This window comes from Buceros rhinoceros, unplaced genomic scaffold, assembly GCF_000710305.1.
Source record: "Buceros rhinoceros silvestris isolate BGI_N320 unplaced genomic scaffold, ASM71030v1 scaffold23303, whole genome shotgun sequence".
NCBI classification, from domain to species: domain Eukaryota; kingdom Metazoa; phylum Chordata; class Aves; order Bucerotiformes; family Bucerotidae; genus Buceros; species Buceros rhinoceros.
Genome location: NW_010403424.1, coordinates 15,725 through 40,835, shown reverse-complemented (window position 1 = coordinate 40,835; position 25,111 = coordinate 15,725). Strand labels below are relative to the sequence as shown.

The window sequence follows — 25,111 nt, the reverse complement described above, 5'->3', positions numbered from 1 at the left end:
TGGTATCTGTCTGTACAACACAGCTCTGGACACAAAGAGGAGGCAAGAGGGAACATGTAACTCAGAGGGAAATTTCTGATGTAAAGTGCCTTTTGCAGGGATGTCTCTGGAGTCAGATTTGCATGCACAGTTATTCCCTCGCTCGGGCTTGTATTCAAAACCACAACTCAGCCCCAAATACCTGCAGAATTGGCCTAGAGACAACAGGAGCTTCTCCGAAGCTTTGCAGAGATAGGAAAAGAGTCCCGATCATTTTCAAGCCAACAGACTCCTGGTCAAAAATCACCTTTGCCAACTAGAAAATGTAGAAAATTCAGGACTAATACAACATGGCAAATAAAGTTGAAATCTTATAGAAAAACGTAATTTGGATCCAATATAAAAATGATATGCCAGATCCTCCCATTATGTATAACAAATGGGTGTAGCTCTATGGTGGCCACACTAGCCTCCTGTGGAGCCAGGCTTGCTCACCTTGCTGTCTAGCACTGGCCTTCCACCTTGCTAGGAAAATCCGGTGAACTGGTCCAATCTGGAGGTGTGCCTGTGACCCAGTTGCACCTGTGGACATTCTTGGTGCACTCAGTACAAAGCTGAAACGTTTGTTTCTAATTTATTATAAAATACAATATACTGAGTAATTTGCTTTCTTGATAACTGTGTTAATTGGATATTAATTTATGAAAGAAAATAGTGGGCCTGATTCTCCTTGGATTGGCGCTTTGCACAGTAGCTTACAATTGTGAAAAGTGAATGCGGCATGAATCCAAACACCGATTCAGATGCATTTAGTGCCTTTAGCACTAGGAACCAGTTACTTGGCTCTGATGGGAGAAATGGGTCGTAAAATTCCCACTTCTTTTTTCCTCTTGACCGCTTAAGATAGCTTAATGCTGCTCGAGTTGTGTAAAGGGGGTTTCAGTGCCAAGGGTTCTCAAATATAGGTAAGGATCGGTGTCCTGTCTGCTTTGACAGTGGTAATGCAAGTACTTTTGGTTTAGACAAGGCAAAGATTGCCTTCCTGCTCTCTGGCACCTGCAAACTCTCAGTCTGACTCTGCACGGGTGTAAGCATGTGTGCAAGGTGCAGCACAGAGGAGAATCAAGTGCCCCTTCTCCTGCGCAAAACCAAAAACTGCTTTGCATGTAATAGAAATGCTTTTTATTTTCCTCACCCACAACCTGCTTTTTATCACATAACCTCTTACCGTTAATTTGCCTAACAGACATTGACCGCCCTAAAGGACTAACATTCACTGAGGTGGATGTTGATTCCATCAAAATTGCTTGGGAAAGCCCGCAGGGGCAAGTCACCAGGTACAGGGTGACCTACTCAAGCCCTGAGGATGGAATCCATGAGCTATTGCCGGCCCCAGGTGGCGAAGAAGACACTGCTGAGCTGCATGGCCTCAGGCCAGGTTCTGAGTACACTATCAATATCGTTGCCATATACGATGACATGGAGAGCCTGCCCCTCACTGGGACCCAGTCCACAGGTACACCTTTAACTCCACCACCCAGCAGGCCGTGGCAGCGGTGGCTTCTGCCCTGTTGCATAAAGTGTGTTTCCATGCGCAGCTGGTGCTCTGCCGGGGAAGCCCCGGGGATGTGATTGCTCTTGAGACATGGTGCATTTGGTGCTGGGTAGCTGGCTGCCAGCGGAGTTAGCCTAGGTATGTGTTAGGGAAGGTGGGAAAGATGTGCAGGATTGAAGGAGCAGATTCTAGAGAAAGGAGGGGTGTTACCTTCTAGCCTTCTCTTAGTCCTCAACTGGATCTGTAATGTCTGATCCCTAGTCCCAGAGCTGAATTCATGGTGAGCCACCCTTTCACAATGCTCTTGTCTTTAGGACATGAGGCACCTGCAAGCAGAGGCAGTTACTAACAACAGAGCCTTTAGGGCAGTTTTCACCACCCAGAGTCTGTGGGGCTGGATCGGCATGAAGGGCTACAAGATTGTGTAACCCTCAGATCTCAGAGAGCCTTTAGATCCTTCACTGGCACTGCCCAAAGTATTACAGCCCATGTGCACGCCTCACCCTGCACTCACATCACCTCCATAAGAGGACATTCAGGAGAGTCCCTTATGTGCCAGTCTCAGCCAACTCCCTTGAGAAAAAGGAAAAGGAAGCTAACTGCTGGAGGAAAAATTACTTCCGGCAATATACACCCCATTGCAAAGCTTCCAGCATTACCAGATGTGTCGTAATTACAAAGGTAGCACCTTTGTCATAAAGGTCTCTCGTTCATTTGTGGATGGAAAGTTGGTACTGAAATTCCAGGGGCGTGAGGAAGACAGTGGTTCCAGATTGCTATGTTCAACCGAAGCAAAGTGCAGTAATGAGTGAAACAGCTGGCTGACTACCTGCCAGAAATTCAAAGAGGGCTGTTCAAAAGCATATTTGAAGTCATTCAGCACTTCGCATTGACTCTCAGGGGCTTTAGATTGATCTCTGAGCAAAGCAACAAGGTAGAATTATCTTATATTTCCACTCTATAATTTCACAGCAACATGCTGTGGGAAGGCATATTTTCCCCTTGTTTACAGCCCAAGGATTACCAACAGTAAGGCAAGAAAATGTTTCAATGGATGCTCCCTTTTTTTTATGCAAACATTTGTTTCTAAAGATACCAGATGTGTTAACTCGGGAAGAGACTTTTGTGTGATGAGCCTTATGGCCACCACAGCTCTGCTTTTCCATTGCCTTGCTCTCTGTGTAGTAATTTACACTTGTGCAAGTGGCTGTAAAATGCTTCCCCTCTGTATTTGCAGTATTTTTATATCCTCTTTGCAATTTCTGAGCCTGCTTCCTACTTACTTTTGTAAGACATCCCTCGTATTTTAGAAAAGAACAGAGATAGGCAAGTGGAGCAGGACTAAGCTGTTAGCTGTGTGATGAAAAGCAGAGACAGGCAGAATTAAAGCAGATTGGCCTGCTACAGATTTAAGCACCTCCCAAAGCCTTCACCTTATATCACAGCGAGTCTTGTTACTCACCTGACTTCAGGGTTGAAGCATCGAGATCGCCTTATTTCTGCTGGAAACTGTTACTGTAGATTTGAGAATCTCTTCCTGAATGCCTTGTTCCCTTCCATGGTCCTTCATGCCTGCGTTTACAGAAGGCACACTACTTTCCTGCCCACGTATTTCTGGCCTAAACCTGTCTCCTGTTCAGGAGAGAATATTCTTTTAGCCAAGACTGTTGTCTTTAAACTAACCATGTGCCAATTCGCATTTTTGCAGCGATTCCACCTCCTACAAACCTGAAGTTTACTCAGGTAACTCCCACCAGCCTTACCGTCAACTGGAATGCACCAAGCGTTCGCCTCTCTGGCTACAGGGTCAGAGTGAACCCCAAAGAAAAGACTGGTCCTATGAAGGAAATCAACCTTTCTCCGGACAGTACATCTGCTGTCGTGTCTGGATTAATGGTAACTCTTTTCTTCATGTGTTGTGGGAAGGAGATGTTAGGAGAACGTGAAGCAATTTCAAATTCCTGGGTCAGGAACCTCACTTGGAGGAGCTCCCAAGGGGCTGACTCTGAAGTCCAACTGGCTGTCAGCTGTAACTACTTGTTATCGTAGTTTTTAAAAGGCTAGGGATTGGCCTGCTGAATCTGCATTCTTTGCCCTTCCTCATTTAGCAGAGAGTGACTGGAAGCCTTAATCAAATGCAAATTACCATCAACAGTAACCTGGTAAAATGCTTTTACTCATCTTTCACAAAAGACATCAAATAAAGCGGCCTAATGCAGAGGTTTTCAAGCTGTGATATAGGAGCCCTGCCAGGCTATTACCTATTTTTTAAGACATCTGCAAAATGTAAGTAAAAAATGCAATACAGCCATCTTCTCCACTGGAAACATTTTAGGAGGGTTTGAGCTGGAAAAGGCTGGAAATCGCTGCTGTTATGGTTCCGGCTATCTTTAAAAGCTACCGATCTGTTTTTAAGGAATTTTATGAATAATTTTCAAAAATGAGCCTTAAAAAACGTTCTAATCTAAGTGGACTTCTGATCTGATGGAGTCAAGGACAAAAGACCGTGCTGTAACTCCTACCATTCTCTGTTCTTCACAGCAAGAGCACCTTATCATAGCAAATGGCATCCATTAACCCCAGGAAAAACAGGATGTAGATTAGGGTTTTCTGAAGAATCAGCTTTGAAGCACAGAATTCCAGAATGAGGGATGACAAATAAGCTTCTCCCAGGATTTCCTCTGCTCCTAGGCGTGCGTATGTGTATAGCATAGTATGATCAACAGCACTGTTTGTCAGGGTCCTGCCTACTGCTTTATTACAGTGGGAAATAGAATTATCCCATCAGTCCTTAACTGATCTGAGTTATTTTAAGGTTTCATACTCCACTGAATACTGAATGAAGGCAGGAGTGTTTCCCACTGGGCCAGGTCCTTCTCATAACATGCAGCAACTGTCCATTCCAGGTAGCAACCAAGTATGAGGTGAGCGTATATGCCCTGAAGGACTCTCTGACCAGCCGACCAGCCCAAGGAGTGGTCACCACTCTCGAAAGTAAGTAGCGATCCTCCACAAGTGACCAGTAAGCACTGTGCTGGATGCAGAGGCCGAGATCCTACTCTCTTGTCAAAAGTAGGGCTCTACACAAAGCTCCAGCAAAGGTCTTCACACTTAGCTGATAGGATTCACAGTCCCCGCTGTACTGACAGGACACTTTTTCCTTCTGGTGCAGATGTTAGTCCTCCTCGCAGAGCCCGTGTGACAGATGCCACTGAGACAACCATCACCATTACCTGGAGAACCAAGACCGAGACCATCACTGGCTTCCAGGTTGATGCTGTCCCAGCAAGTGGCCAGAATCCCATTCAAAGGACCATCAGCCCTGATGTCAGGAGTTACACTATCACCGGTAAGTGAGGATCTTCTGCAGCTGCAGGCATTTCCAGGCCCATTTCAGAAAGTACACTGTGTTCTTCTTCTGTAGTTGAGTTTCCTTGATGAGAAATACTATAGGAACATCCTTAGCACAAGTATATGGGCCTGTTGGAGCAGGGCCAGAGGAGGCCACAGAAATGATCTGAGGGCTGGAACCCCTCTGCTGTGAGGACAGGCTGGGAGACTTAGGGTTGTTCAGCCTGAGAAGAGAAGCCTTCAGGGAGACCTTGTAACGGCCTTCCAGTACTTAAAGATGACTGTAAGAAAGATGGGGACAGACTTTTCAGCACGGCCTGTTGCAACAGGACCAGGGGTGATGGTTTTAAACTGAAAGAGGGAGATTCAGACTAGATATAAGGAAGAAATGTTTTACACTGAAGGTGGTGAGACACTGGCACAGGTTGCCCAGAGAGGTGGTAGAAGCCCCATCCCTGGAAACGTTCCAGGTCAGGTTGAACGGGGCTCTGAGCAAGCTGATCAACTTGAAGATGACCCTGCTCACTGCAGGTTGGACTTGAAAGGTCCCTTCCAACCTAAGCCATTCTGTGATTCTAACAAAAGGGGGGAAAAACCGAGTCATAAAGACTAGTGTCCAAGAAGCAGCTGTTGAAATTGATTTTCTGCTGCCCTTTTAGGTGTCTTCCTTGATTAGCTAACATTTATATTTCAACTTCATTTTAGGCTTGCAACCTGGCACTGACTACAAGATCTACCTTTACACTCTGAATGAGAACGCGCGCAGTTCCCCAGTAGTGATTGATGCCTCCACTGGTAATGACCTTGTCTGACTTTTCTGCTCGTACTAACACATAGAAATCACATATGGTCAGGTAGAAGCTGTCTGATTCTGGTCACATACAATAATTATTGTGACTTACAGCAATAAGTTTTACTCCTGTGTTTGACAAGGGTGTCAGAAGACACAGTTCAGGTAAATGCTTGCCTTTACTGCATATGCCTTGTTCCCTTTTGTTTTCCCCTAGCTATCGATGCTCCTTCTAACCTGCGCATCCTTACAACCACAAGCAACTCCCTCCTGGTTACCTGGCAGCCTCCTCGAGCCAAGATCACAGGCTACATCATCAGATATGAGAAACCTGGCTCACCAGCCAAGGAGGTTCTGCCTCGCCCTCGACCCAGCGCCACCGAGGCTACTATTACTGGTACCTGTCTCTGTTTTGTTTGGGAGCACTTCACCTGAAACACTTAAAATTGAAGAGAGAGAGGGAAGACCTGATTATAATGTGTTGATGGTCAGCTGAGAGACAGACAAAGTTTTGTTCCTTTAACAACAGCGGTTTTATGAGCACACCTGTCCTACAAACAATACATGTCTCTGGTCAGATCAACCATCGGATCTGAATGATGCACAGATGTTCATTTCTACTGCCACCACAACCATCATCCATTCAAGGGAAAAAGCCTCTGGCTCTAGAATGTGTGACCCCATCAGTCACACGTTCTGCAGATTGGTTATATTGTGTCTGCGGCATCCATGATCCCAGCTGACGTGGCCAGAGTTCACACTCGCTCTAAGGAGCAGGAGGCTGAACTCTTTGTACTGTCCTGAAAACCTCAGATCCAAAATGCATGTACCATGCTATACCCACCTCTCATTCTGATTTAGATCCTACACATAATCGTAAAAGAAAAACATCTCTTAAGGTTGGTTTATGTCTGTCCTCCCTCCCTAGGTTTGGAACCAGGAACTGAATACATCATCTACATCATTGCTGTGAAAAACAATCAGAAGAGTGAACCACTGATTGGCAGAAAAAGGACAGGTAAAACAAAGCCCCGGACTGTCATGTGCCAGTAGGAGATGATGTTTTCCACTTGGGGAATGCAGTCTCAGGACTGACATAATAATGTTATTTAAAACATCCTGTTCCCACCATTCAGCCACACCTTTTTTATGAGTCAAATAGGCTTTGTAAGGAGGTTTTTCTTCTTAGGATGCAGAGGTGGGATTCTGAAGTTATCTCAATCACGTTTAGCTGCGTTTGAACACTAAGAACAGAACATGCTTGGTGCTTGATTCTTGGCTGTGTACTGAACTGGTAATTAAATTAGGGTTAACGCTCATATTTCTGTCTAGCACATGATGGCATCAAAGGCAGAATCCATTAATTTGTTACTTTAAACCCCCCACAGTGCAAGACTGAGATACCTTAGTAAGCAAAATGCTGGCTACATACCCACATGTGATCACGGAGCTATTTTCTTACTGCACACCAGTGATTTGTCTTAAACCGGTAACCTGCAAAGATCTCTTGTAATCATTTCTTCTTCTCAGTTTGAGCAGTGGTGGCTGCTTTGGGTTGCAGTGTTCAAAACTGTTGCTCAGCTGTATGAAAATTTCATACCAACACACTTCTTATGCCTAAATATGAAAGATATATAATATATGAATAGAGAGAGAGATAGAAGTTACCTTCAGAATCACAACAAGGTCATAAGAAGTGTGTTGCATCTTGGGATGATTGCTAATCTTTGATGCTTGGAGCGGTGTACAGCTCCACTCTAGCTGTTTAATTATACCATTATTAATTTGCCACGCTTTGCCGCTTTGCTTTATGGCTTCTAACCTTTCTTTGGCTAGATGAGCTTCCCACGTTGATTACCAGACCGCACCCCAACCAACCTGACATTCTCGACGTACCTTCCATCGACGAGGGGACCCCTTACCTCACAAACAATAGGTATGACAATGGAAACGGTATCCAACTTCCAGGCACCTCGGGGTACCCCCAGACAGTGGGACACCAGGGTCAACAAGTTGTCTTGGAGGAGCACAGCTACAGACGGCCTGTACCCACTACAGCAACTCCTCTTAGGCCAGGGTCAAGACGGCAACCACCAAACGTAGATGAAGCGATCGAAATCCCTGGATACCAAGTGCCTGTCGTAGTCAAACCTTCATACCCACACTCCCGTGTGCCCAGGCGCAACGACACCACAGGTCAAGAAGCTCTTTCTCAGACAACCATCTCTTGGAGGCCACTGCTGGAGAGCTCTGAATACATCATCTCATGTCAGCCAGTCAGCCAGGATGAAGATACTTTGCAGGTAACAGAGTGGTCTTAGCACAGGAATGGTGTTCACCTCACCTGGGGCAGCAGATGTCTCTTTGGAGTCCTGCCTTTTGCTGTCTTAAGGAGATGACAGCTGGAGCTGGCTTAAAGAGCCTTACTAACACGTAGCTGAGAGCAGGATAAATACCTCTCTCCTTCATGGAGGAGGCTACAGGATAAAACTGCTGAAACAGAAGGCCCTTGAAATGCTGTCCAGAGTCAGTATTTCACCAGGGAAGGGGGGCAGTCAGGAAGGGAGTGGGAGTTTGAAAGACTGAGGTGCTGCTTCTCCAAGCCAAAGACTCCCTTAGCCCTTCTCCTTTGTCTCCCTTGGTTTCTGTTTCCCTGAAATGGAGGTAGTAACACATCCCTCATGAACCATAGTCCAGAGCAGTCAGGTTTAACTTGGCAGTGTTTGAAGTTCTCAGAGTGTCAATAAGGGGAATGGGCTGGCTCCATCATGGTATAAAACATAGAAGTCAACCAAAACACCCTGTTTTTCCTGTGAGTGGGGTGACACCTAAGGAGTAATCACTCCTCTTCCCGGTGACTTGGCATGGCCTCTTGTTTGCAGTTCAGGGTTCCTGGCACTTCCTCCAGTGCTACGCTCACTGGTCTTACAAGAGGGGCCACCTACAACATCATAGTGGAAGCCCTGAAAGATCACCGGCGACAGAAGGTGCTGGAGGAGGTGGTCACAGTTGGCAATACTGGTGAGTGAACACTTTACGGAGTCTAGGGTTCACCGTGCCTCATTTGCCTTACTCAAGGCAACCTACCTGCTGCCCAGGCTTGAGAACAGTTCAGAAAGGAAACTTCTCCTGAGAAGGAGAGTTGGGGATTACACTGATTATCACAGATTTCTGCCCAGCAGCAAGGAGATGCAGACACAATAACGTGTCAATAACAATAACATGGGAAGGTGCTGGTGGCCAGCTTAACTCTCCTGTCAGTCATTGGCCACTGCTGCTGCGTTGGTTAGCCAGCAACACCATTAGTCCGTCCCAGAGGTCCAGCAGCAGGGCAGGCTGCCTGCAGAGGTGCTGATGAAGCACAAACAGGCAGCACTTAAGCCATGTGACCAACCACAAGTACTGGTGGTCTGAGGCAGCGCATGCCACAGCTGGAAAGCCCAGAGTCCACACACATTCTGTGGGACCTGGGCTTTGCTTTTACCAGCACAGGGGTCTGGTCAAAACTCTCCCTCCATCTCCTCCTGTGTGTTTTGAAGTCAAAAAGAGGAAGACAGGGAGAAGAAGAAATAGAGTTTAGGATTTACTTTGTCCACCCATTAAGCCTCTTCATGCAGCTTCCTACTGTCCCCCACCTCCCTGGGAAATCAGGCAGTTTCTCCCCTTCCAGCACCCCAGTTGCCTTATGTCTGTCACAGGCTGGACTGAGAGCAGTAACTCTTGTCCCTGATTATCACACACTGAACTGGTGGTTGTGTAACACCCACCTTCCAGCTGAGGCACACACCTGAGGTGGAAACAAACTGCTCTGTCCAACAGCACGGTCTGGTCTCCTCCTCCCACCCCCTCTGCCATCAGCTGGAGTCTGAAGAGCCCCAAAAAAATGCATGTGAAGCTACCAACCCCCTGCTGCTCCTCAGCATGACCCAGCACGTTTCTCTTAAAAACAGGCTAAGTCAGGTTGTTGCTCTCCAGCAGCAAATGCAGAAACTCGCACTTGCTTGAAACCTGGCAAATCAAAATGAAAATAGCCTTCACGTCAGGTTTTTTTATGATTCAACTGCTCTGACACATGCAAATGGAAAATAAATCACAGGGAATCTGGACTGCTGACAGAACCATCAAGTATATGCCCATGGGGTAGCTCCGTTACTGCCAGGATATTGTTAAAAAAAAAAAAAGAAAAAGGCACGTGTTCAGTGAAAATCATTCTGTCTTTCAGTGGTTCCTACTGCTGTGTGATGACTGTTTCTTCTTTTTCTGTTGCAGTGTCTGAAGGACTAAACCAGCCAGCTGATGACACCTGCTTTGATACTTACACTGGCTCTTTCTATTCCATTGGCGAGGAATGGGAGCGGTTATCTGACACCGGCTTTAAACTCTGGTGCCAGTGTTTAGGCTTTGGCAGCGGTCATTTCAGATGCGACTCCTCTAGTGAGTAACTTGCTTTTAACCACCCTGGTCCCCAAGCTCCCTGAGCACCAGCAGCATGTTTGACAGTTCCAGCTGGTCCAAACATGATGCAGACGAACGCAGGCTCTTACGTTTTTAAACGTTTTGCAGCGTTTTGCATCATGAGAAGTGATGGAAAACTTTGGTTGTGAGCTGTTAAGCTTAGCTTATCTTGTGAGCCGTTAAGCTTATCTTGTAAGCTGTGCAGCTTATCTGGTATTGCCATTCACTGCATCAGCAAGGATCAATATTGTATTGATACGGAATGAGTTTTTCACCAAAGTTAAATGCTTGTTCTATATTCCCTACCCTTCCCAGGTGCAAGAGCGAGACAGGTAAGATGCATGAGAGATAGTACTCGAGTAGCCATCTAAAACAGCTTTGAGTGTTTAAATTACGGTTGATTTTTCATCCCCTAATGCCATACGTTGTTGCATTGGGCTAGACAGAACTCGTGTGGATTTCAGCGGGTGTTACACAAGGACGAGTTGGTTTTGCATTGCAAACCGCTTTTCCAAAGCATCCTGCCGAACCAGTTTCCTGATGTCAGCTGCTTTTTGAAGCCCTATCGAAGCAGACACCACCTCTGCTGGGGCACCGAGCGCTGTTCTTTGCAGGACTGTGGTTTACATGGAAGAGTATCAAAGATGGTGTAAGGAACTGAACAAGTCTGTGAGCGAGCGGTTTAGCACAACACACAGCCAACCAGTTTAAATTGCGGAGGAAGCTGAGCAAAGAGGGGGGTGTTTCTGCCTTCTGCATAGACTCAGAGGAATGACTGCAGGGAAGACATTTGTTAACAAGACTAATATTTATATTTCATTATTTGATACATGTCGCTTACTCATGGTGTTTTGCAGTCTCTGTGATAGTTTTACTGGGTACTTGCTCAAAGAAGAGCATGTCAAGTATTTTTCTCTCCCTCCCTGCCCCATGTCTATTAAGTTCCGGTTTGTTTCTCTTCCTCTCCTATTAAACAGCCCTCCTCTCTTCCTCCTCCTCGCTCTTTGTCACATCCCACTCACTCTTTACCTAAGAGACTTCAGACATTTCGTAGAGCTGAAACAGCCCTCAGCAGTTAAATCCTGCAGGAGCTGAACCCATTTCCTCCTTGAGACTTAGATGAGCTGAAAAGATTCTTTCTCCTCCCCCTCTTGGTTCCTGAGACAACACCAAGCTGCTGTTCTCCTGCTGTGTCACTGCAGTATGTGGGATAATTCTTGCTTCTCTTATTCCTCCACCTTCTCCAGAGTGGTGCCATGATAATGGCGTGAACTATAAGATTGGGGAAAAGTGGGACCGGCAAGGGGAGAATGGCCAGATGATGAGCTGCACCTGCCTTGGAAATGGAAAAGGAGAATTCAAGTGTGAACCTCGTAAGTCTCCTTCTGATGTCAACTTAATTGAGCTTCCATTCAGGAAGTTTCAGCATCTCGGGGCTCTCCCCATTAACTTTTGGTCCTGCCACAGGGGCAGGTAGAGTATCGGTATGTCTGATTCAGGTTTTGGAGGCTGCTTTGGTGACAGATTGAATCTATTCTCGTGAGAGCTGAAGGCATAAAGTTCCCAATCCCAAGCTTGAAAAGAAGAAAACCCTCTTTTGTTAGCTAAGATTACAGCGGGCTCAGCATCTGTCTGCCTCTGGGCCTGGAGCCACATAGGAGGGACATGCCACTGCTCTAAGCGGTGTAGATTACCCTCATCAGCAGCACAGGACTTTTCTGCAGGGCCTGTCCCCTCGAGATCCCCTAGACTTCACCCTGTGAATTAAACTGCATTGCTTTGTCAGGCAAATACCCTCATGTTCTTGTTTAAAGCTGGAGAGCTATAAAACTGCCTGATGTTGTCCCTGCCAGTCAGCAAGGTTCTGGGCAACCAGGGAGAGCACACTGGCCAGAGTCCCCTGTTCTGATCACCAAGCTACTCCAGGAATGCTCAAAGCTGAGCACAGGCAGTTCAGCTGAGCTCTGCCCATTCCTCCACAGATGAGACCACGTGCTATGACGATGGGAAAATGTACCAAGTCGGAGAGCAGTGGCAGAAGGAGTACTTCGGGGCCATCTGCTCCTGCACTTGTTATGGAGGACAGCAGGTAAGCAGGAGGGACTGGGCGTGCCGACCACAGGGAATGAAGCTGTGCCGTTCTAAGACTGCTGGGTTTCTGGTCAGCTGGTGTCTAATGTCTGGACAAAACAGGCCCATTTAAGAAGAAGAGTAATTAGTAGGAAAGCTTAAGTACTTCCATCGGGGCCTGCGTGGTATAAAATGGGAGCAGCCTCACTGGTGTGGGTGGAGCTGTGCTGCGTGAACACTGGCAGCTCCTTGGCCATCCACATCGCTGTGGTCTGACTGGCACCTGGGCCTTCTCTTTCTCCAGGGCTGGCGTTGTGACAACTGCCGGAGACCCAGTGTGGAGGTGGCCCCCGAAGGCTCTGCCGGCCATACCTACACGCAGTTTTCACAGAGATACCACCAGGCCACAAACACTGTGAGTACACTTTCCTTCTCTGCCCTCCTGTACAGCAAGTCTGCTCTCTGGCACAGATATGTGGGGTCTGTACAGGGCTCAAGGGAGTAGAGTGGCACGTAGTTTTCTGCATGGTCAAAGTGCATGACAGCCACCAAACCATCACTCTGTGCAGCACAGAACATACGCTTGAGCTCACGTAGCGCTCGGTGCCACCCTCACATCAGCCGGACTTCTCAGTCCCTAGTGCTGGGCGGCACCTGCATGCTCTGGCTGAGGCGGTAGTGCATGTAGAGAGTTCCTGGTCTTCCCTTGCTGCTGTAAACCAGCTGTGTGCTTTGGGCTGAGAAAGCTGGATGGCTGCACGGGCTGGCCGCAATTCTCAGCCCAAAGCACAGCACAGAAGTGTCTGTCCTCACAGGACAGAGCGCTAACCGCTTTCCTTCCCTCCTGACAGAACGTCAACTGCCCCATTGAGTGTTTCATGCCCCTAGATGTACAGGCAGACACACAACATCCACGGGGAAAGTAACATCCAGCAAGACTTCTTGCGGCAATGGCAACAGACAAACCAAAGTGTAATTCCCTATCTGCCACGGTTCCCATCCAAACTGGAGTGATGCTAGCAAAAGCGCATCTTCGGAGAATGGCCCTCCCCGGCTCGGGAGCCATTTTCCCAGCTTAAGCTCAACTCACAGCTTCTCCAAGCGCCACTCTTGGAGTGTTTCAGACTTTTCTCATGATTGATAGCGATTGTCTTGTTTTGGCTCAGAGTGTTGGATACCAGTCAGTATTTTCAAATCTAAAGAAAAAAGGGGGGAGGTGCTAAATCACAAATGGGTGGGGGATTAAAATATTACAGGGGGAGGGAGGGTGTAGAAATCCAAAGTTCCCATGCTATGCAAAGAACATCGGAGAACAACATCACTGAGGTTTAGTGATAGGAAAGTCCACCAAACACTTCTGCTTTCACATAAGCGTGCAGCCAGCAATAAGATAGGAACAGCAAATCCAATCACTGTGATATTTAAAATATGCAGCCCTAATTCTCTCGATGATCCTAGTATTTTTCTAGCTGTATCTTTATATCTCATACTGTTATTTATCAGTTTTGTTCCCCTGACCTTCAAGTGTTTTTATATGGGAATAAAATGTATTGAAGACACTTAGTATGCAGTTGACAAAGAGGAATTTGGTGTAATTATGATCAGTGATTATTTTTATACTGTAAGTGCCAAAGCTTTACTACTGTGGAAAAGAAAAAAACAACTCTTTTAATAAAAAGATTTACAAACCAGGCATGCAGTTAAGTCATTCTCTTTGCTACTATGGAATTTAGGATGAAGATTATTATTCTGAGCTGGAGTAACATTGCCTTGAAACAAGATGGAACAAACACCTCAATGAAGCGTGAAGAGAATCTTTGTAGAGCAGTTTAATTAAAGGCTTCCAGCTGCAGCCCCTGCCCCAGTAGAGCGCAGAGCCACTCTGAGTATGTATGCCAAGCTGAGGGGGCAGCAGCTTGCTTTGTGGGCACAGGTGGAGGAGGGAGAGATGAAATAGTCCCTGCTTTGGGCATGAGCTGAGGCAAAGAGATGGTCCTCAATCCAGCCATATGCTTAAACACCTAGAATCAACTATGCTGTCAGTGTTTGACAAGTCATCCACACCTGCGAAGTGGGATGTGTTCAGAGATTTAAATCTGCTTGCACCCAGTGACTGCCCTCCAGCTGCAAATGGGTCTGTGAGGCCCTGCCCCTGGGTCAGACCACCCCCCTCTGCAGTGGAGGATAACTGACCTGGAGCCACCTAAAGTGTTGAGAGGGGGCTATCACACCCTTTTTTCACCTCTCAGCTATTCCATCTCCATTTGCAACATGGTAAACAACAAAATCCAGAACTGAGGTTCCTTAGGTACTAGTGAGCACACCCTCACAATCCTTCCCTCCTTCTGCAGGAAGTCTCAAAAAACAGAGGGCACCGGGGCCTATGTCCGTATGTTACAGGCAAAGACCGCTTTCATGTCTGCTGTGCTTCTGCCTCGTGGGGTGGGAGGTAAATTAAATTCTCCTCAAAACCTTTTCTTAAAACAAAGCCAGTCTTGCTTACAATGAACAAAGTTAGCAATAAATTCCTCCAGCTTGCACTGCCAAAGCTGCAAAAACCTGTATAGCATTTGCAAACAGAGAACGTGAAAGGCTCTGTTCTAAGTCCTTGGGCTTCTCTCAGCTGCAAAAGCACTGTACAACTCCAGTCCATGGATTTCTCTGCGTTGAATAAAGCCTAGCATGGAAACTGAACTTGGGTCTTGACATGAGACACGTGTAGCCGTTGCTGTTGTAGATTGCTGGCCATAGGGCTACCAGAACATTTGCAAATAATACAAGGACTGCAGCAGACATCAGTTCTGCCCCACTGATGTTCAGGAGCCAAAAGAGTCTCTAAAATACATGAAAACTGAATATGGCATTGGCAGAGGCACAGAGGAATACCCTCCTGATAAATGAGATTTCCATTCATCTGTCCTCCCCAAGGAGGGGAGGACGCAGATTGGTTTCCACCACTTGCAAAGATCCTACTTGGTCACTTTGCTGCTCAGTAATCCACTTGACACACAGGCCTGGCCCAGCTGAATAGGAGTTGGGAGTCCATCTTGCCTCCTCACTCTAATGTCACATCACTTGTACCAGCACCACCTGCCTCCCCTCCCTGCAGTGAGCACTGCAAGATAAAACAGTGTAAACAGGGCACTGGCCTATGCTTTCTGCGGAGGTTTCTCCAGGCCTTAAAGCGTGAGGGTTTACATTGCTTATTATCTCCTGAACATTTGCTGCTGTGGTGCCAGGGATTTCATCATTCAGCTAAAGGTTTCATTTTCAGTTACATCTGAAAACCACTAGCAGGACGCTGCAGAGGGGCAGGAGAAGCTTGTGAGAACCAAAGTTTCAACCACACTTCGTTCCTTTTAGAAACAATCAGCAATAAAAGGAACCAAGGTTTTTGAAGGTTCCTGTGCTTCACCCAGGCTGTTGTACATAAAATAGCAACGTGGAGGACCTTAAAACACAGGCTCAGTTTATATCCGTGGTCCCACTAATGTTGACCAACCCAAGTTACCCTCAAAGCAGGAGGCTTTCAGATGCCCAGGATTCCCAAACCAGATGCTCATGGCTACACCAAGCCCAGTGGCATTTAAGCCCTTGGCGGTTCTTTTCCAGAAGAGGAGGCACATCTCCACATGGTTTGTCATCTCAGGTAACTCAGAGCTTCAGTTAGAGCACAGGAACAACCAGTCAGGTCTCTATTCCAGCAAGGAACAGGGTGGCTGGGGCAGAGTTGGGGGGAGGACGGTGTAGGGTGGAAATCCTCTGCTACTGCCAGCAAAGGCTGAGAACAATTCCTCCTGCTCTCCATTCACTTCTGCGGTCTGGGAGCTGTTCTCCTGCCAGCACAAGGCCTGCCAGGGGCAAGGCTCCATATGGTGACGGTGCAGAACAGAGCCTCTCAGGAGCCTGCTCTTCGAACAGCATCAGCTGAGGGGAGCAGACCTATCATCCCCTCACTGTGAGAAGAGACATGCCCTTTCCTATGGGAAAGGGAGAATAAGCAGAGCTACGCCGTTTGCTTTTAGTCACTTCAACTATCAAAGGGAGAAGTCATTACCGCAGCCCTTCCTTACAAAGGACCACGGTCTGGGCTGCTGTACTGGCGGAAGGCTCACAGCTCTCCAGCCCAGTTGTCAGCAGGGACTTGCTGCCAGGCAGTCTCGATCCCCCCTTCAGGGCATCTTTAAGCAGCTTAAAAACAGCAGCTCCTGACCTGACCTCACAGAGCAGCAGCTGGAGCCCTCACTTGCCCATGGCTCCGTGCCCAAAACAGGAGCCAGTCAAGTGCCAGCCTTCATACACTGCCAATGTCTTTCCAGGGGAAGGCTTCAGGCTAGTTGGAATTGTCACCCCAGCTCGAGTGATGAGCCACCGTGAAAGGCATTCCTATGAGGTCACCTCACACCTGGAACTAGACCAGGCTTTTCATTGGCCTTTAGTCAGAGGAGTGAGGCAGCATAGTGAAGGACACTTCACCCAGGACATGGTCTGCTGAGGTGCAATTCCCCACTTGTGTCTGACTCCTGTACTCCCTCTAACCACCATGGGCACAGCAGGAGACAAAAGCATCCCTCTGTAGATGCTGTGTGATGTGGGTGTAGAGAATTGCAAGTAACAAAGCACAAGATAATCACCCGAGATATTTACTACCATCACCTTAGTTATACTCATGCAGATCTTGCGTGGAAGATTAGTACATATTAACTTCCATCAGTAGATTAAACAGTGCCCCAAGGACAGCAAACAGAGGGTACATGATGGGCAGGAACACACGAGAACAGGAGCCACCAGACGTTCATGACCAGGCTCTATTTCAACCGACGCTTTATAAGATGCAGGTAAAGAACAGGCTATTGGATTCTAGGAGAGGACCTCACAGCATGGTACGTACCAGCTACAGCCAAACGTGCATGAAAAGTCAGAAGAGACACGTAAGGAATAGAAGTGGAAGAAAGAGAATCTGAAACCCAACTTCTGAAGTATAAGCTAAAAGAGCCAGGGCCAGCTCCAAACACTGACAATCCATGGAAAACAACAGCACAGGAAGCAGTCAGGGCCCGGGACGTGGGTCAGCACAGCCAGCAGCAGAGCCACTAAGCAATGGACCCCTTTTACTTTGGACTACTGTCTTAATCTTCCCTACCCTGTCCTGCCTAAGTCATCCACTTGGAAATAATCCACTGTAGAGCTCGGAAAGAGAGGCAGCTGTTCCCATTCAGGCCAGAGCACAGGCAGTGCTGGGCACAGAGAATTCCTGGTGCCTCAGACACAAGGAGGGCAAGGGGAGCACAGGGACATAGAGCAGATGGAATGACAGTGTTGAAGGAAAACAAGCATGTGGATAATGCTATTTTAAACAACTCATATCCCCCAGGAAATTGCTTTGCTCAGTTCTGGATCAAGGAGGCCGTCAGGTAAAATAAAATCCACGCCCAGTCACACCAAGGCAACAGCAGAGCTGGGAACACCACCTGAATTTCCCCTCTTCCAGGTCCATCTCCTACCTACGCCCCTGCCGCTGCTTGAACAAGGAGAACGCGTGCAGGCTTTCTGCTCTGTACCAGCTGAGATCAGAGCCGTGACAGAAGTGTTTATTGCAAAACTGTCGACTGTTCCTTGCCAAAACTGAACAGATTTTATAAAACAGGAAAAAAAAAAACCTTTGAAATGGTCACAGCAATTGCCAGCAAAAAATGTGTCTGGTCTGTTACTTTATTCATCTCCCTGTGCTCCAGATTTTCACTTTGTTTTTCTAATCAGAGTTCAAATCTGCTTAATGGAAACTGCGCACAAAGGAGGGGGAAGTGGCTTCAGGCAAGATGCTTCCCAGATGCTGGCCTGTGAACCCAAGTCCCCAGGGATGAGAACAAGCACCTCAGATGGGCAGGACCAGCAGCCCAAAGCACACCTCTAGGGCAGGATTCAGAGCACGGAACCCACCCCAGACTGCTGCCTCACAGCCAAAGAGGACAACGAATCAGAAGCCCCTGACCAAAACTACCTGCTGACTCCCCAGAAAAGCAGCTCAGTTCAGTTTATACCACAGATTTTTATCGGTTCATGAAAAAGTTGGGCATAAGCCAGGCTTTCATACCATTCCATAGGCCTTCTAAGGAATTCTTCAAGTCTGGAGCATAAAATTTACCTGAAGAAGAAACCTTTTTTATGAGGACACAGTATTTGGATGACACAAGACCACAGACTCCAAATAGCTAAGAACCGTATGTTTATTTGCAAGAGAGGCTCATTTTCTACGTTGGAGGCCAACTTCTTGCACCTTCATCATTCTCTGTTAACACAGGGAAAGATCTCATTTGCAGCTCTCACAGATACTGGCTAAGCACAGACTGCAGGTGCCTCCCAGTTAAGCTGGTGATATTCCAGTCACCGCTGCTAGTGAGACTATGACCAAAGAGGGGCCACAACAGTCCACAGCAAACTCAGTGATGAAACAACCGAAGATTGGTGTGAATGAGAGTTATCCCCAGCTCGTTGCAAGCTTCGATCACCACGTCGTCAGCAGCAGAGCCAGATGGGGCAGCGATGAACTGCACTCCACTCTGAACAAAGACAGAGGCCAGTGGAAAGATTAGAGAACCGAAACCCCAAATCCCCCGAAACAGAGCCGGCAGCCCCAGTCCTTCATCCACAACCCAGGGTACTAAGCACTGAACAAGCAAAGGCTTCCATTGCCCAGAGCCATTCACAGGGAATTCCTCAGGAGAGCCGTCAGCTCTCTCCACAGCTCAGAAATAAGAGTAAAATGGTTCCTCTGGAAGCAATAGGCCTTGTCTCAATATTCTTATACGGTTTAATAAACTTTAATCCTCTATTCATCCCAAATCAACAAACTGAGCAATGGCTGGATAATTACTATCCACAAGAGAGCAGTAACCACGAGCAACACCCACCCCACCCCCGGATGCACTCCTCTAGCCAGCAGTGCAGAGCAGAGACATTCCTCAGCACTCTGCACAGAATTCTAACCAAAAGCCCAGGCTGCGCATACGTTTCCTTGGAGCGTCCCTGACATCCTGGCCCTGCCATGACCTTACCCGTTTAGCTCGGTCAACGTTGTCCCTAAAAGGGAAGAACGCGTCGGAGCTGAGGGAGACAGCAGTCAGCTTGGCAATCCACTGCTTCTTCTCCGCATCCGTTAACTGTGCAGGCACCTCTTCAAACATGGCCTTCCATTTCACCAGGTCTTCATCCTGCGAGCACAAAGAGAGCCAGCTCAGCCCCAAAGCACGGGCTCCTGCCAGAAGCACAGACGGGTGAGGGATGATGGCATCCCTCTGACTCCCAGCTCAGCTGGCCTTTCTGCTCCCGCAGCTCTGCTACTGCGAGCTTCATACCAGGGATTTTAAAATCCCAAGAGGTGCTGGGAACTCATTACCAGCATCAGCTCTTCTTGCATCCTTTTAACTCCCTTCCTTTCCCCTCCTCCCCCCAGGGCCTTGAGGGATTCCTTCTCCCTTTTCAATTCCAAAATGCTCTGTCCGGCCTGCCTGCAGCGTGCTGCTCTGTGCAAGAGCCAGCACACGCAAACAGGATCTGGTAGATGACTTAACGCATGACAAACAGCAGCTTGGTTTATGATTCACCTTTTGAAACCGTAACAGCTCCAGTTCTTATCCCCTTAAACAAGCAACTGCTCACAGAGATGATTCACAAGGTACCCAGTCCAGCTCTTGGCTTTCAATACTTAAAAAGGACACAGGATTTTCTTGTCTCACTATTGCTCGTAACAGGGAGGTCAGAAGGATTCCGAGAATCCAAAGTGCCACAGGAGCAAACAGCACCGTGCGAGCAGGGAAGGACAGTTGCCCTCGGAGGGCACCAAAAGCTGAAACGTTAACTGCAGCTTTAACCTCTCCTGACTGCTTGGGGGGAGCGTCAGATGCATGTATCTGAGGGGTAAATCAGAACGCACTGCCACTGGGCCGTTAAATGACCTCAGCAACGTCTCCATCCTGGGCCCTGGCCACTTTTTGGGATCGTCCACACACAGAGAACTCAAGCCAGGCTTAAGTACTACATAAAGGCTTTGTTTCGCAGAAGCTGGACTCCCCAGGGAAACCCCTCAGCCATCCCTTACCTCACCAATGGTCCCAGTGACATACTGATCAATGGCGTTGGAGATCTCTGCTCTCTTCACACCCGCTTTGAACTTCATGGAGAGCACGCGTGGGTGGTGCCGGAGCCACCAGTTGTTTGCCTTGTCACCAGCCAGGCGCGTGCAGTGGATCCGGGACTGCTGGCCGGCTCCAATGCCTATCACCTGAAGCACACACATACAGAGCACAATCACACTTTGCTGCACACAGAGCTGCAGAGGAAAGATCTCCCACAAATGAGCTGCTCCTCACTGAAGCAGAGGAAGAGTATAGGTAATTAGGGAGGAAAACTTTGAAAGTGCCTCATCCCCAGTGCTGTAAACTGGCTACAGGGTCCACTCTCCGCCCTGCTAACTTCCACAGCTCTGCTGAGCTGACAGCCACTCCGAATACAATGTTCTTTCATTCTTCTCAGCAACACAGCCCCAGCCATCAGAGTCAAACTAGTAACCTCAGGAGAGCAATGCAGCTACAGCTTTTGTTTAAGGCAAAACAAAATCCTCATGGTCATAGAAACAAACGTGACTGCTAAGAGACAGGGGCTGCCTGCCTGTGCTTGAAAGGGATGTGTCAGTTACAGGATTAGCTTGAGCCCCAACACCATCATCCTTCCTGTGGGCCACACACAGCTTAAACCGATCAGCCGTGGTATGTGGTGGATTACAGGGCGGTTTGTCTGCCACAGCTGATAAGACAGTAAATCCACTGCTCCCTCAGGAAGGCTGGGCAGTAGCATCTTTACGTCGCATGAACTGTCAAGGCCTTGGAGCTGCCAACACATTTCCTACTCTGCCAACTGTCAGAAATCCAGGATTTTTAAAAGAGCTGCTGCCAGCCTTATTTAATAGCACAGGTGCTTGATATCAAACAGACCTAGTGCTTCCGGAAGCAAAATCCAAAGGGTGATTTTTTTCCTCAGGGAAGCTGCTATGAAAATATGGTATTTGCTCGTTTTCCGTTTGCTTTTATCAGACCACTTTCTTCAGAGTTCTCATCAGGCACATTCAGCCTCTGTCAGTTTTTTTAGGTACCCTACAGATTACAATGCCTGGAGACTCTTTGGAGGCTGGTGGCCAGGCAAGCCATTTACCTCGGTTCAGCGCACAACGTGAACAAGCCCTCGCATCCATCTGGCCTGATGCGGAATCGCACTGGAGGCCAAGGCAACTCAGTGGCTGCCACCACTGAACGCGCGTACTGGACACTGGCAGGACAGCTCCTGCAGATCAGGCCTGCCTACAGCAAGCGCAAGGGACTGAGCTGAGGTCTCTTGGGCTCTGGACTGTCTGCCGTCCCTCGGCTTTGCCTCTGCCATGACAGGCACACAAAGGCTTGACCTGGCCACCATGGCTGTCAAACTCGGGCTGGTAACTTTTCCCCACAGCTTTCAGAGCTGCAGGTCCTGCTTTCCCAAGAGGGCTCCTGCCTTTTCAAACCAGAGATCTGATGGAAAACAAGTCTCTCTCCCCTAATTTCCTCCTCCTATCAAGCCACAGCTGAACTGTTCACCAGGCGGATCGTGCAGGGACTGCTCCAGGGACACTGTTGTTGAGGCTAGCGGTTCTGGCCAGTGCCTCAGAGTTTCCAGCTCAGACTGAAACAGATGGTAAAGCTATAAGTCAAAGGCTGCCCTCAAGGGAATGAAATCATTTGTCTTCTCATTCATCAAGACACAGTGACTTCACCTCTTACCAGAACCATAAAACATGCTGCTGGGTACCGTTCCCCCAAGGAGCAAATGAAAGACTTGGGCTGCCATCTAATGTCATCTGCTCAGCTACAGCTGAAGTCATCAGTACTTAATAAACCCACACAGATATTAGTATTATCAGTACTAGACAGATGCCGAGTTTCTCATGGCTTAGTGACACCTTCCCTACCACAAACACTCCTAATGTCCAGCCTCTGGTCTCACATCCACCCTGTTTAACCTTCAAAACTGCAGGGGACTCTGCATCGCAAGGGATCTCAACACCGGCTGTGCGGAGGTGTATTGTCTATTCCACAGAGGTCTTTCCTCTCTGCCTGGACAAAGGAGAGGACTTACAATAGTCATGCACTGCACACCATTAACCGTCACTCAGCCCTTAAGAGTGGGCCTAGCAAGCCAGGCTGGACTAAGGCAGAAGGTTCTTACCTGGGGATGCAGATGGTGGAGAGTACTGGACAGACTGCTGGTAGGCAGGGGCCAAAATACCACAACCTATTCCGAAGCTTCTAAAGAACGTGATGTCACATGCCAGAAGCACGCGTCTTGTCCTTTCCCAGCCAGAATTGTGCCTCATCTTCATCACTTACTTGTGAGCTGTGGCATCATACTCCTGTGATGGAACTGGGCAGCCTGCTGCAAGCCCTCGCCTTCAGCCAGCAAGGGCAACAGTACCAGAGGAAGTGCTTGCAGGCCTATGCCGCCCCAAACGGATACAGTGGGCATACACTAAAATAAAGCTCTCCTACCTGTGAGCACCCAAGCACCCTTTCCAAAAAGAGTGGGGGTTTTTTTCTTTTCTTTATGAACTACTCAAAATATTTTACCCTTTTTGTGACCTGTATTTTGTCAGAAGGCACCTAACAACTTTGCTTGTATTCAACAACTCTGAAATGGCAGGAACTTTGTACTTCAGTCTAACAAAGTGACGTGGCCTGTAACGCTTCGTACACATCCCCATATTTACAGAGATGTTATCTCGAACACACAGGCTTAATGGGCAAGAGAATCTAAAAGCTGCTTCTCTGCCTCATTCTGATGAGCCCACGTTGTTCTCGAAGGAAGTTCACAGTTACAGCTTGGTAAGAATGTGCTGGTAAGATGCACTTCACTGGAAAATGGTGATCCAGGGAAAACAAAATCCTTTTTTTTTGTAGAAAAATGTGTTTTGATGCAACACTGCTGAGGAAGATCTCTTCAGTCTATCCTCAGATTTCTGATCTAAAGAGGAGAAATCAGGAGGGTGGGCTTCGGCTTAATGCAAACTGCAGCCTTGTACCCGCATCTCTCTTCACCCTGCCCTGTCTGAATGTACCCATTCTCTCCCTTTTTCACTTCATGTTTCTCGTCTTTTCCTTCTTCCCACACCTCATCTCTCCAGTCCTCAAGTGCTGGCTTTCTCCCATATGAAAACACAGCTGAAACCTCAGAATCCTCCACAAATGAATCCTTCCTCCTCTATCTTCTGCCTATATTCTACACAAAAATTAATTAAGTTTCTTTCAAAGTTTAATCTCCTGGGAAGCAAAACATACTTAAGCAGAGCCTATTAAGCATGAAGAGTGAAAGGAGACAGTAATACAGGGCAAGTAGAAAAATCATTTAACAACAAAAAAAAGCTTGGGTGAAAATTGAGAACTACTTGACCAAAACACTTGGGCTCGCAGGAGCCACAGCTGGAATCCTGTGCAAAAGCATGGAGTGGACAAGATGGATAATGCCCAAAGGATCCTTGCAAAATGATCCAGACTGGCCTGGCTTTACCCTGAATAATGAGTGAAAACAGAAACCCTAAATATGTTTGGAATGATAAACACCAAATAAAGGACTTCACAACTGGGAAGACAAACAAACAAGTAACTGTGACAAACATCTGCACCATTGGTGGAACACAGCAAGGTGGGTTAACAGGTTTGGTTTATCCTCCTGTGCAGAGAACAGTGAAAGAGAATTTTCAATTGCTAATTTAAAACACGATGGTACCATTAAAGAAAGCGTAAATCAGGATGTTACAGACCAGCTCCGCTGTGCCGAAAGTCAGACAAAGCAAGCAAATTGCTGATTGAAATTAGTGGCAGCCAGCTTCCTGCACACTGAGAGACACTCAAGTCCACAAATGCTTCCTCCCGCTGCATGCTTTCCAAGAACTTGTTGACACAAGCACCAGCCCTTGATGGGTGGCCAATCCACTCGCAAGCCCAACAAAGTGAGTCTGTCAGAGACATTCTAGGTGTCTGATACACAAGAGTTTTGCCAGGCAGCAGGGCTGCTGTCAGGCTGGAGTAACCCCTGGGAAACTGAAAGCAATGGAACTGAAAGCTGGGCTTCCCAGGCTTGGCTCACAGAAGCCAAACCAGGTCAGATCCTAGAAAAGCATTTGAAGTGTAACAGTCAGGAATTTACCTTGCACAACCTGGTTCTTGATTTCTGGTAGGTTTTGGGTTGCACCCAAATACTCCTGTATACACCTGCTGATATGTCTCAGTGGGTGACAGCATTAGCAGTTAGTTCGGCACAGCATCACCAGGGAGAATCCAAACTAACCACTAAGACTGGTTTTTTTTCCTAGCTGCACCTTAAGAACGATGGCCTCAGTATTTCAGTCTCAGGAAGCTCTTAAGAGACTTTAGAAGCAGAAGGCAGCTCCTGCCTGAACTCCTCTATCACTACCTGCAGCATGCCACACTGCTGTTCCTGCACTTGGGCTGCAATGAGTCTCTTAATACTTTAAGCTTGATTTGAAGACCCCAGCGCAGATTCACCACCTCCCTGAGTAAGTGACCGTAATGGCTGCTGACTGTTACTGCTAAAAAATGTCACGTGTTTCTTAGTGCAGCACACAGACCTCTGACCTTGGCCTTCCCTGTCACGTACACAACGAACCAAGACAAAGCACATTTATATTTGATTAAAATATGCAAAACATCTCTGAAGCCCACCTAGTTAAATCTCTGCCAGCGCACATGGCTTTCCACTTCCTCCTCACACCTTCTCCCTTCCATATGGTGCACGCATTACCACACGCAGCTCAGACACATCTGCAGCACCACGTTAAGTCTAGACTTGCAAAAGCGCCGGGGAAATTC

The 25,111-nt window shown here is 47.6% G+C and overlaps 2 protein-coding genes across 2 annotated transcripts in view; one reads left to right on the top strand and one right to left on the bottom strand.

Moving 5' to 3' along the window:
• The window catches only part of FN1 (fibronectin 1), a 49,944-nt gene extending 36,052 nt beyond the window's left edge, over positions 1 to 13,892 (top strand). The window contains exons 31-44 of the mRNA XM_010133014.1: positions 1,226 to 1,495; positions 3,243 to 3,430; positions 4,441 to 4,528; positions 4,707 to 4,883; positions 5,591 to 5,680; positions 5,893 to 6,072; positions 6,604 to 6,693; positions 7,512 to 7,978; positions 8,558 to 8,696; positions 9,945 to 10,109; positions 11,378 to 11,503; positions 12,113 to 12,219; positions 12,505 to 12,615; positions 13,052 to 13,892. Coding sequence (XP_010131316.1) covers positions 1,226 to 1,495; positions 3,243 to 3,430; positions 4,441 to 4,528; positions 4,707 to 4,883; positions 5,591 to 5,680; positions 5,893 to 6,072; positions 6,604 to 6,693; positions 7,512 to 7,978; positions 8,558 to 8,696; positions 9,945 to 10,109; positions 11,378 to 11,503; positions 12,113 to 12,219; positions 12,505 to 12,615; positions 13,052 to 13,126 — 2,273 coding nt within the window. The 3' untranslated portion in view covers positions 13,127 to 13,892. The remainder of the gene's footprint in view (positions 1 to 1,225; positions 1,496 to 3,242; positions 3,431 to 4,440; positions 4,529 to 4,706; positions 4,884 to 5,590; positions 5,681 to 5,892; positions 6,073 to 6,603; positions 6,694 to 7,511; positions 7,979 to 8,557; positions 8,697 to 9,944; positions 10,110 to 11,377; positions 11,504 to 12,112; positions 12,220 to 12,504; positions 12,616 to 13,051) is intronic.
• Positions 13,893 to 18,403: 4,511 nt separating this feature from the next.
• The window catches only part of ATIC (5-aminoimidazole-4-carboxamide ribonucleotide formyltransferase/IMP cyclohydrolase), a gene marked incomplete at its 5' end in the record, with an annotated part of 22,288 nt that continues 15,580 nt past the window's right edge, over positions 18,404 to 25,111 (bottom strand). Inside the window, 3 exons of the mRNA XM_010133013.1 lie at positions 18,404 to 18,760; positions 19,256 to 19,411; positions 20,299 to 20,481. Of these exons, the coding sequence (XP_010131315.1) occupies positions 18,641 to 18,760; positions 19,256 to 19,411; positions 20,299 to 20,481 (459 nt within the window). The remainder of the gene's footprint in view (positions 18,761 to 19,255; positions 19,412 to 20,298; positions 20,482 to 25,111) is intronic.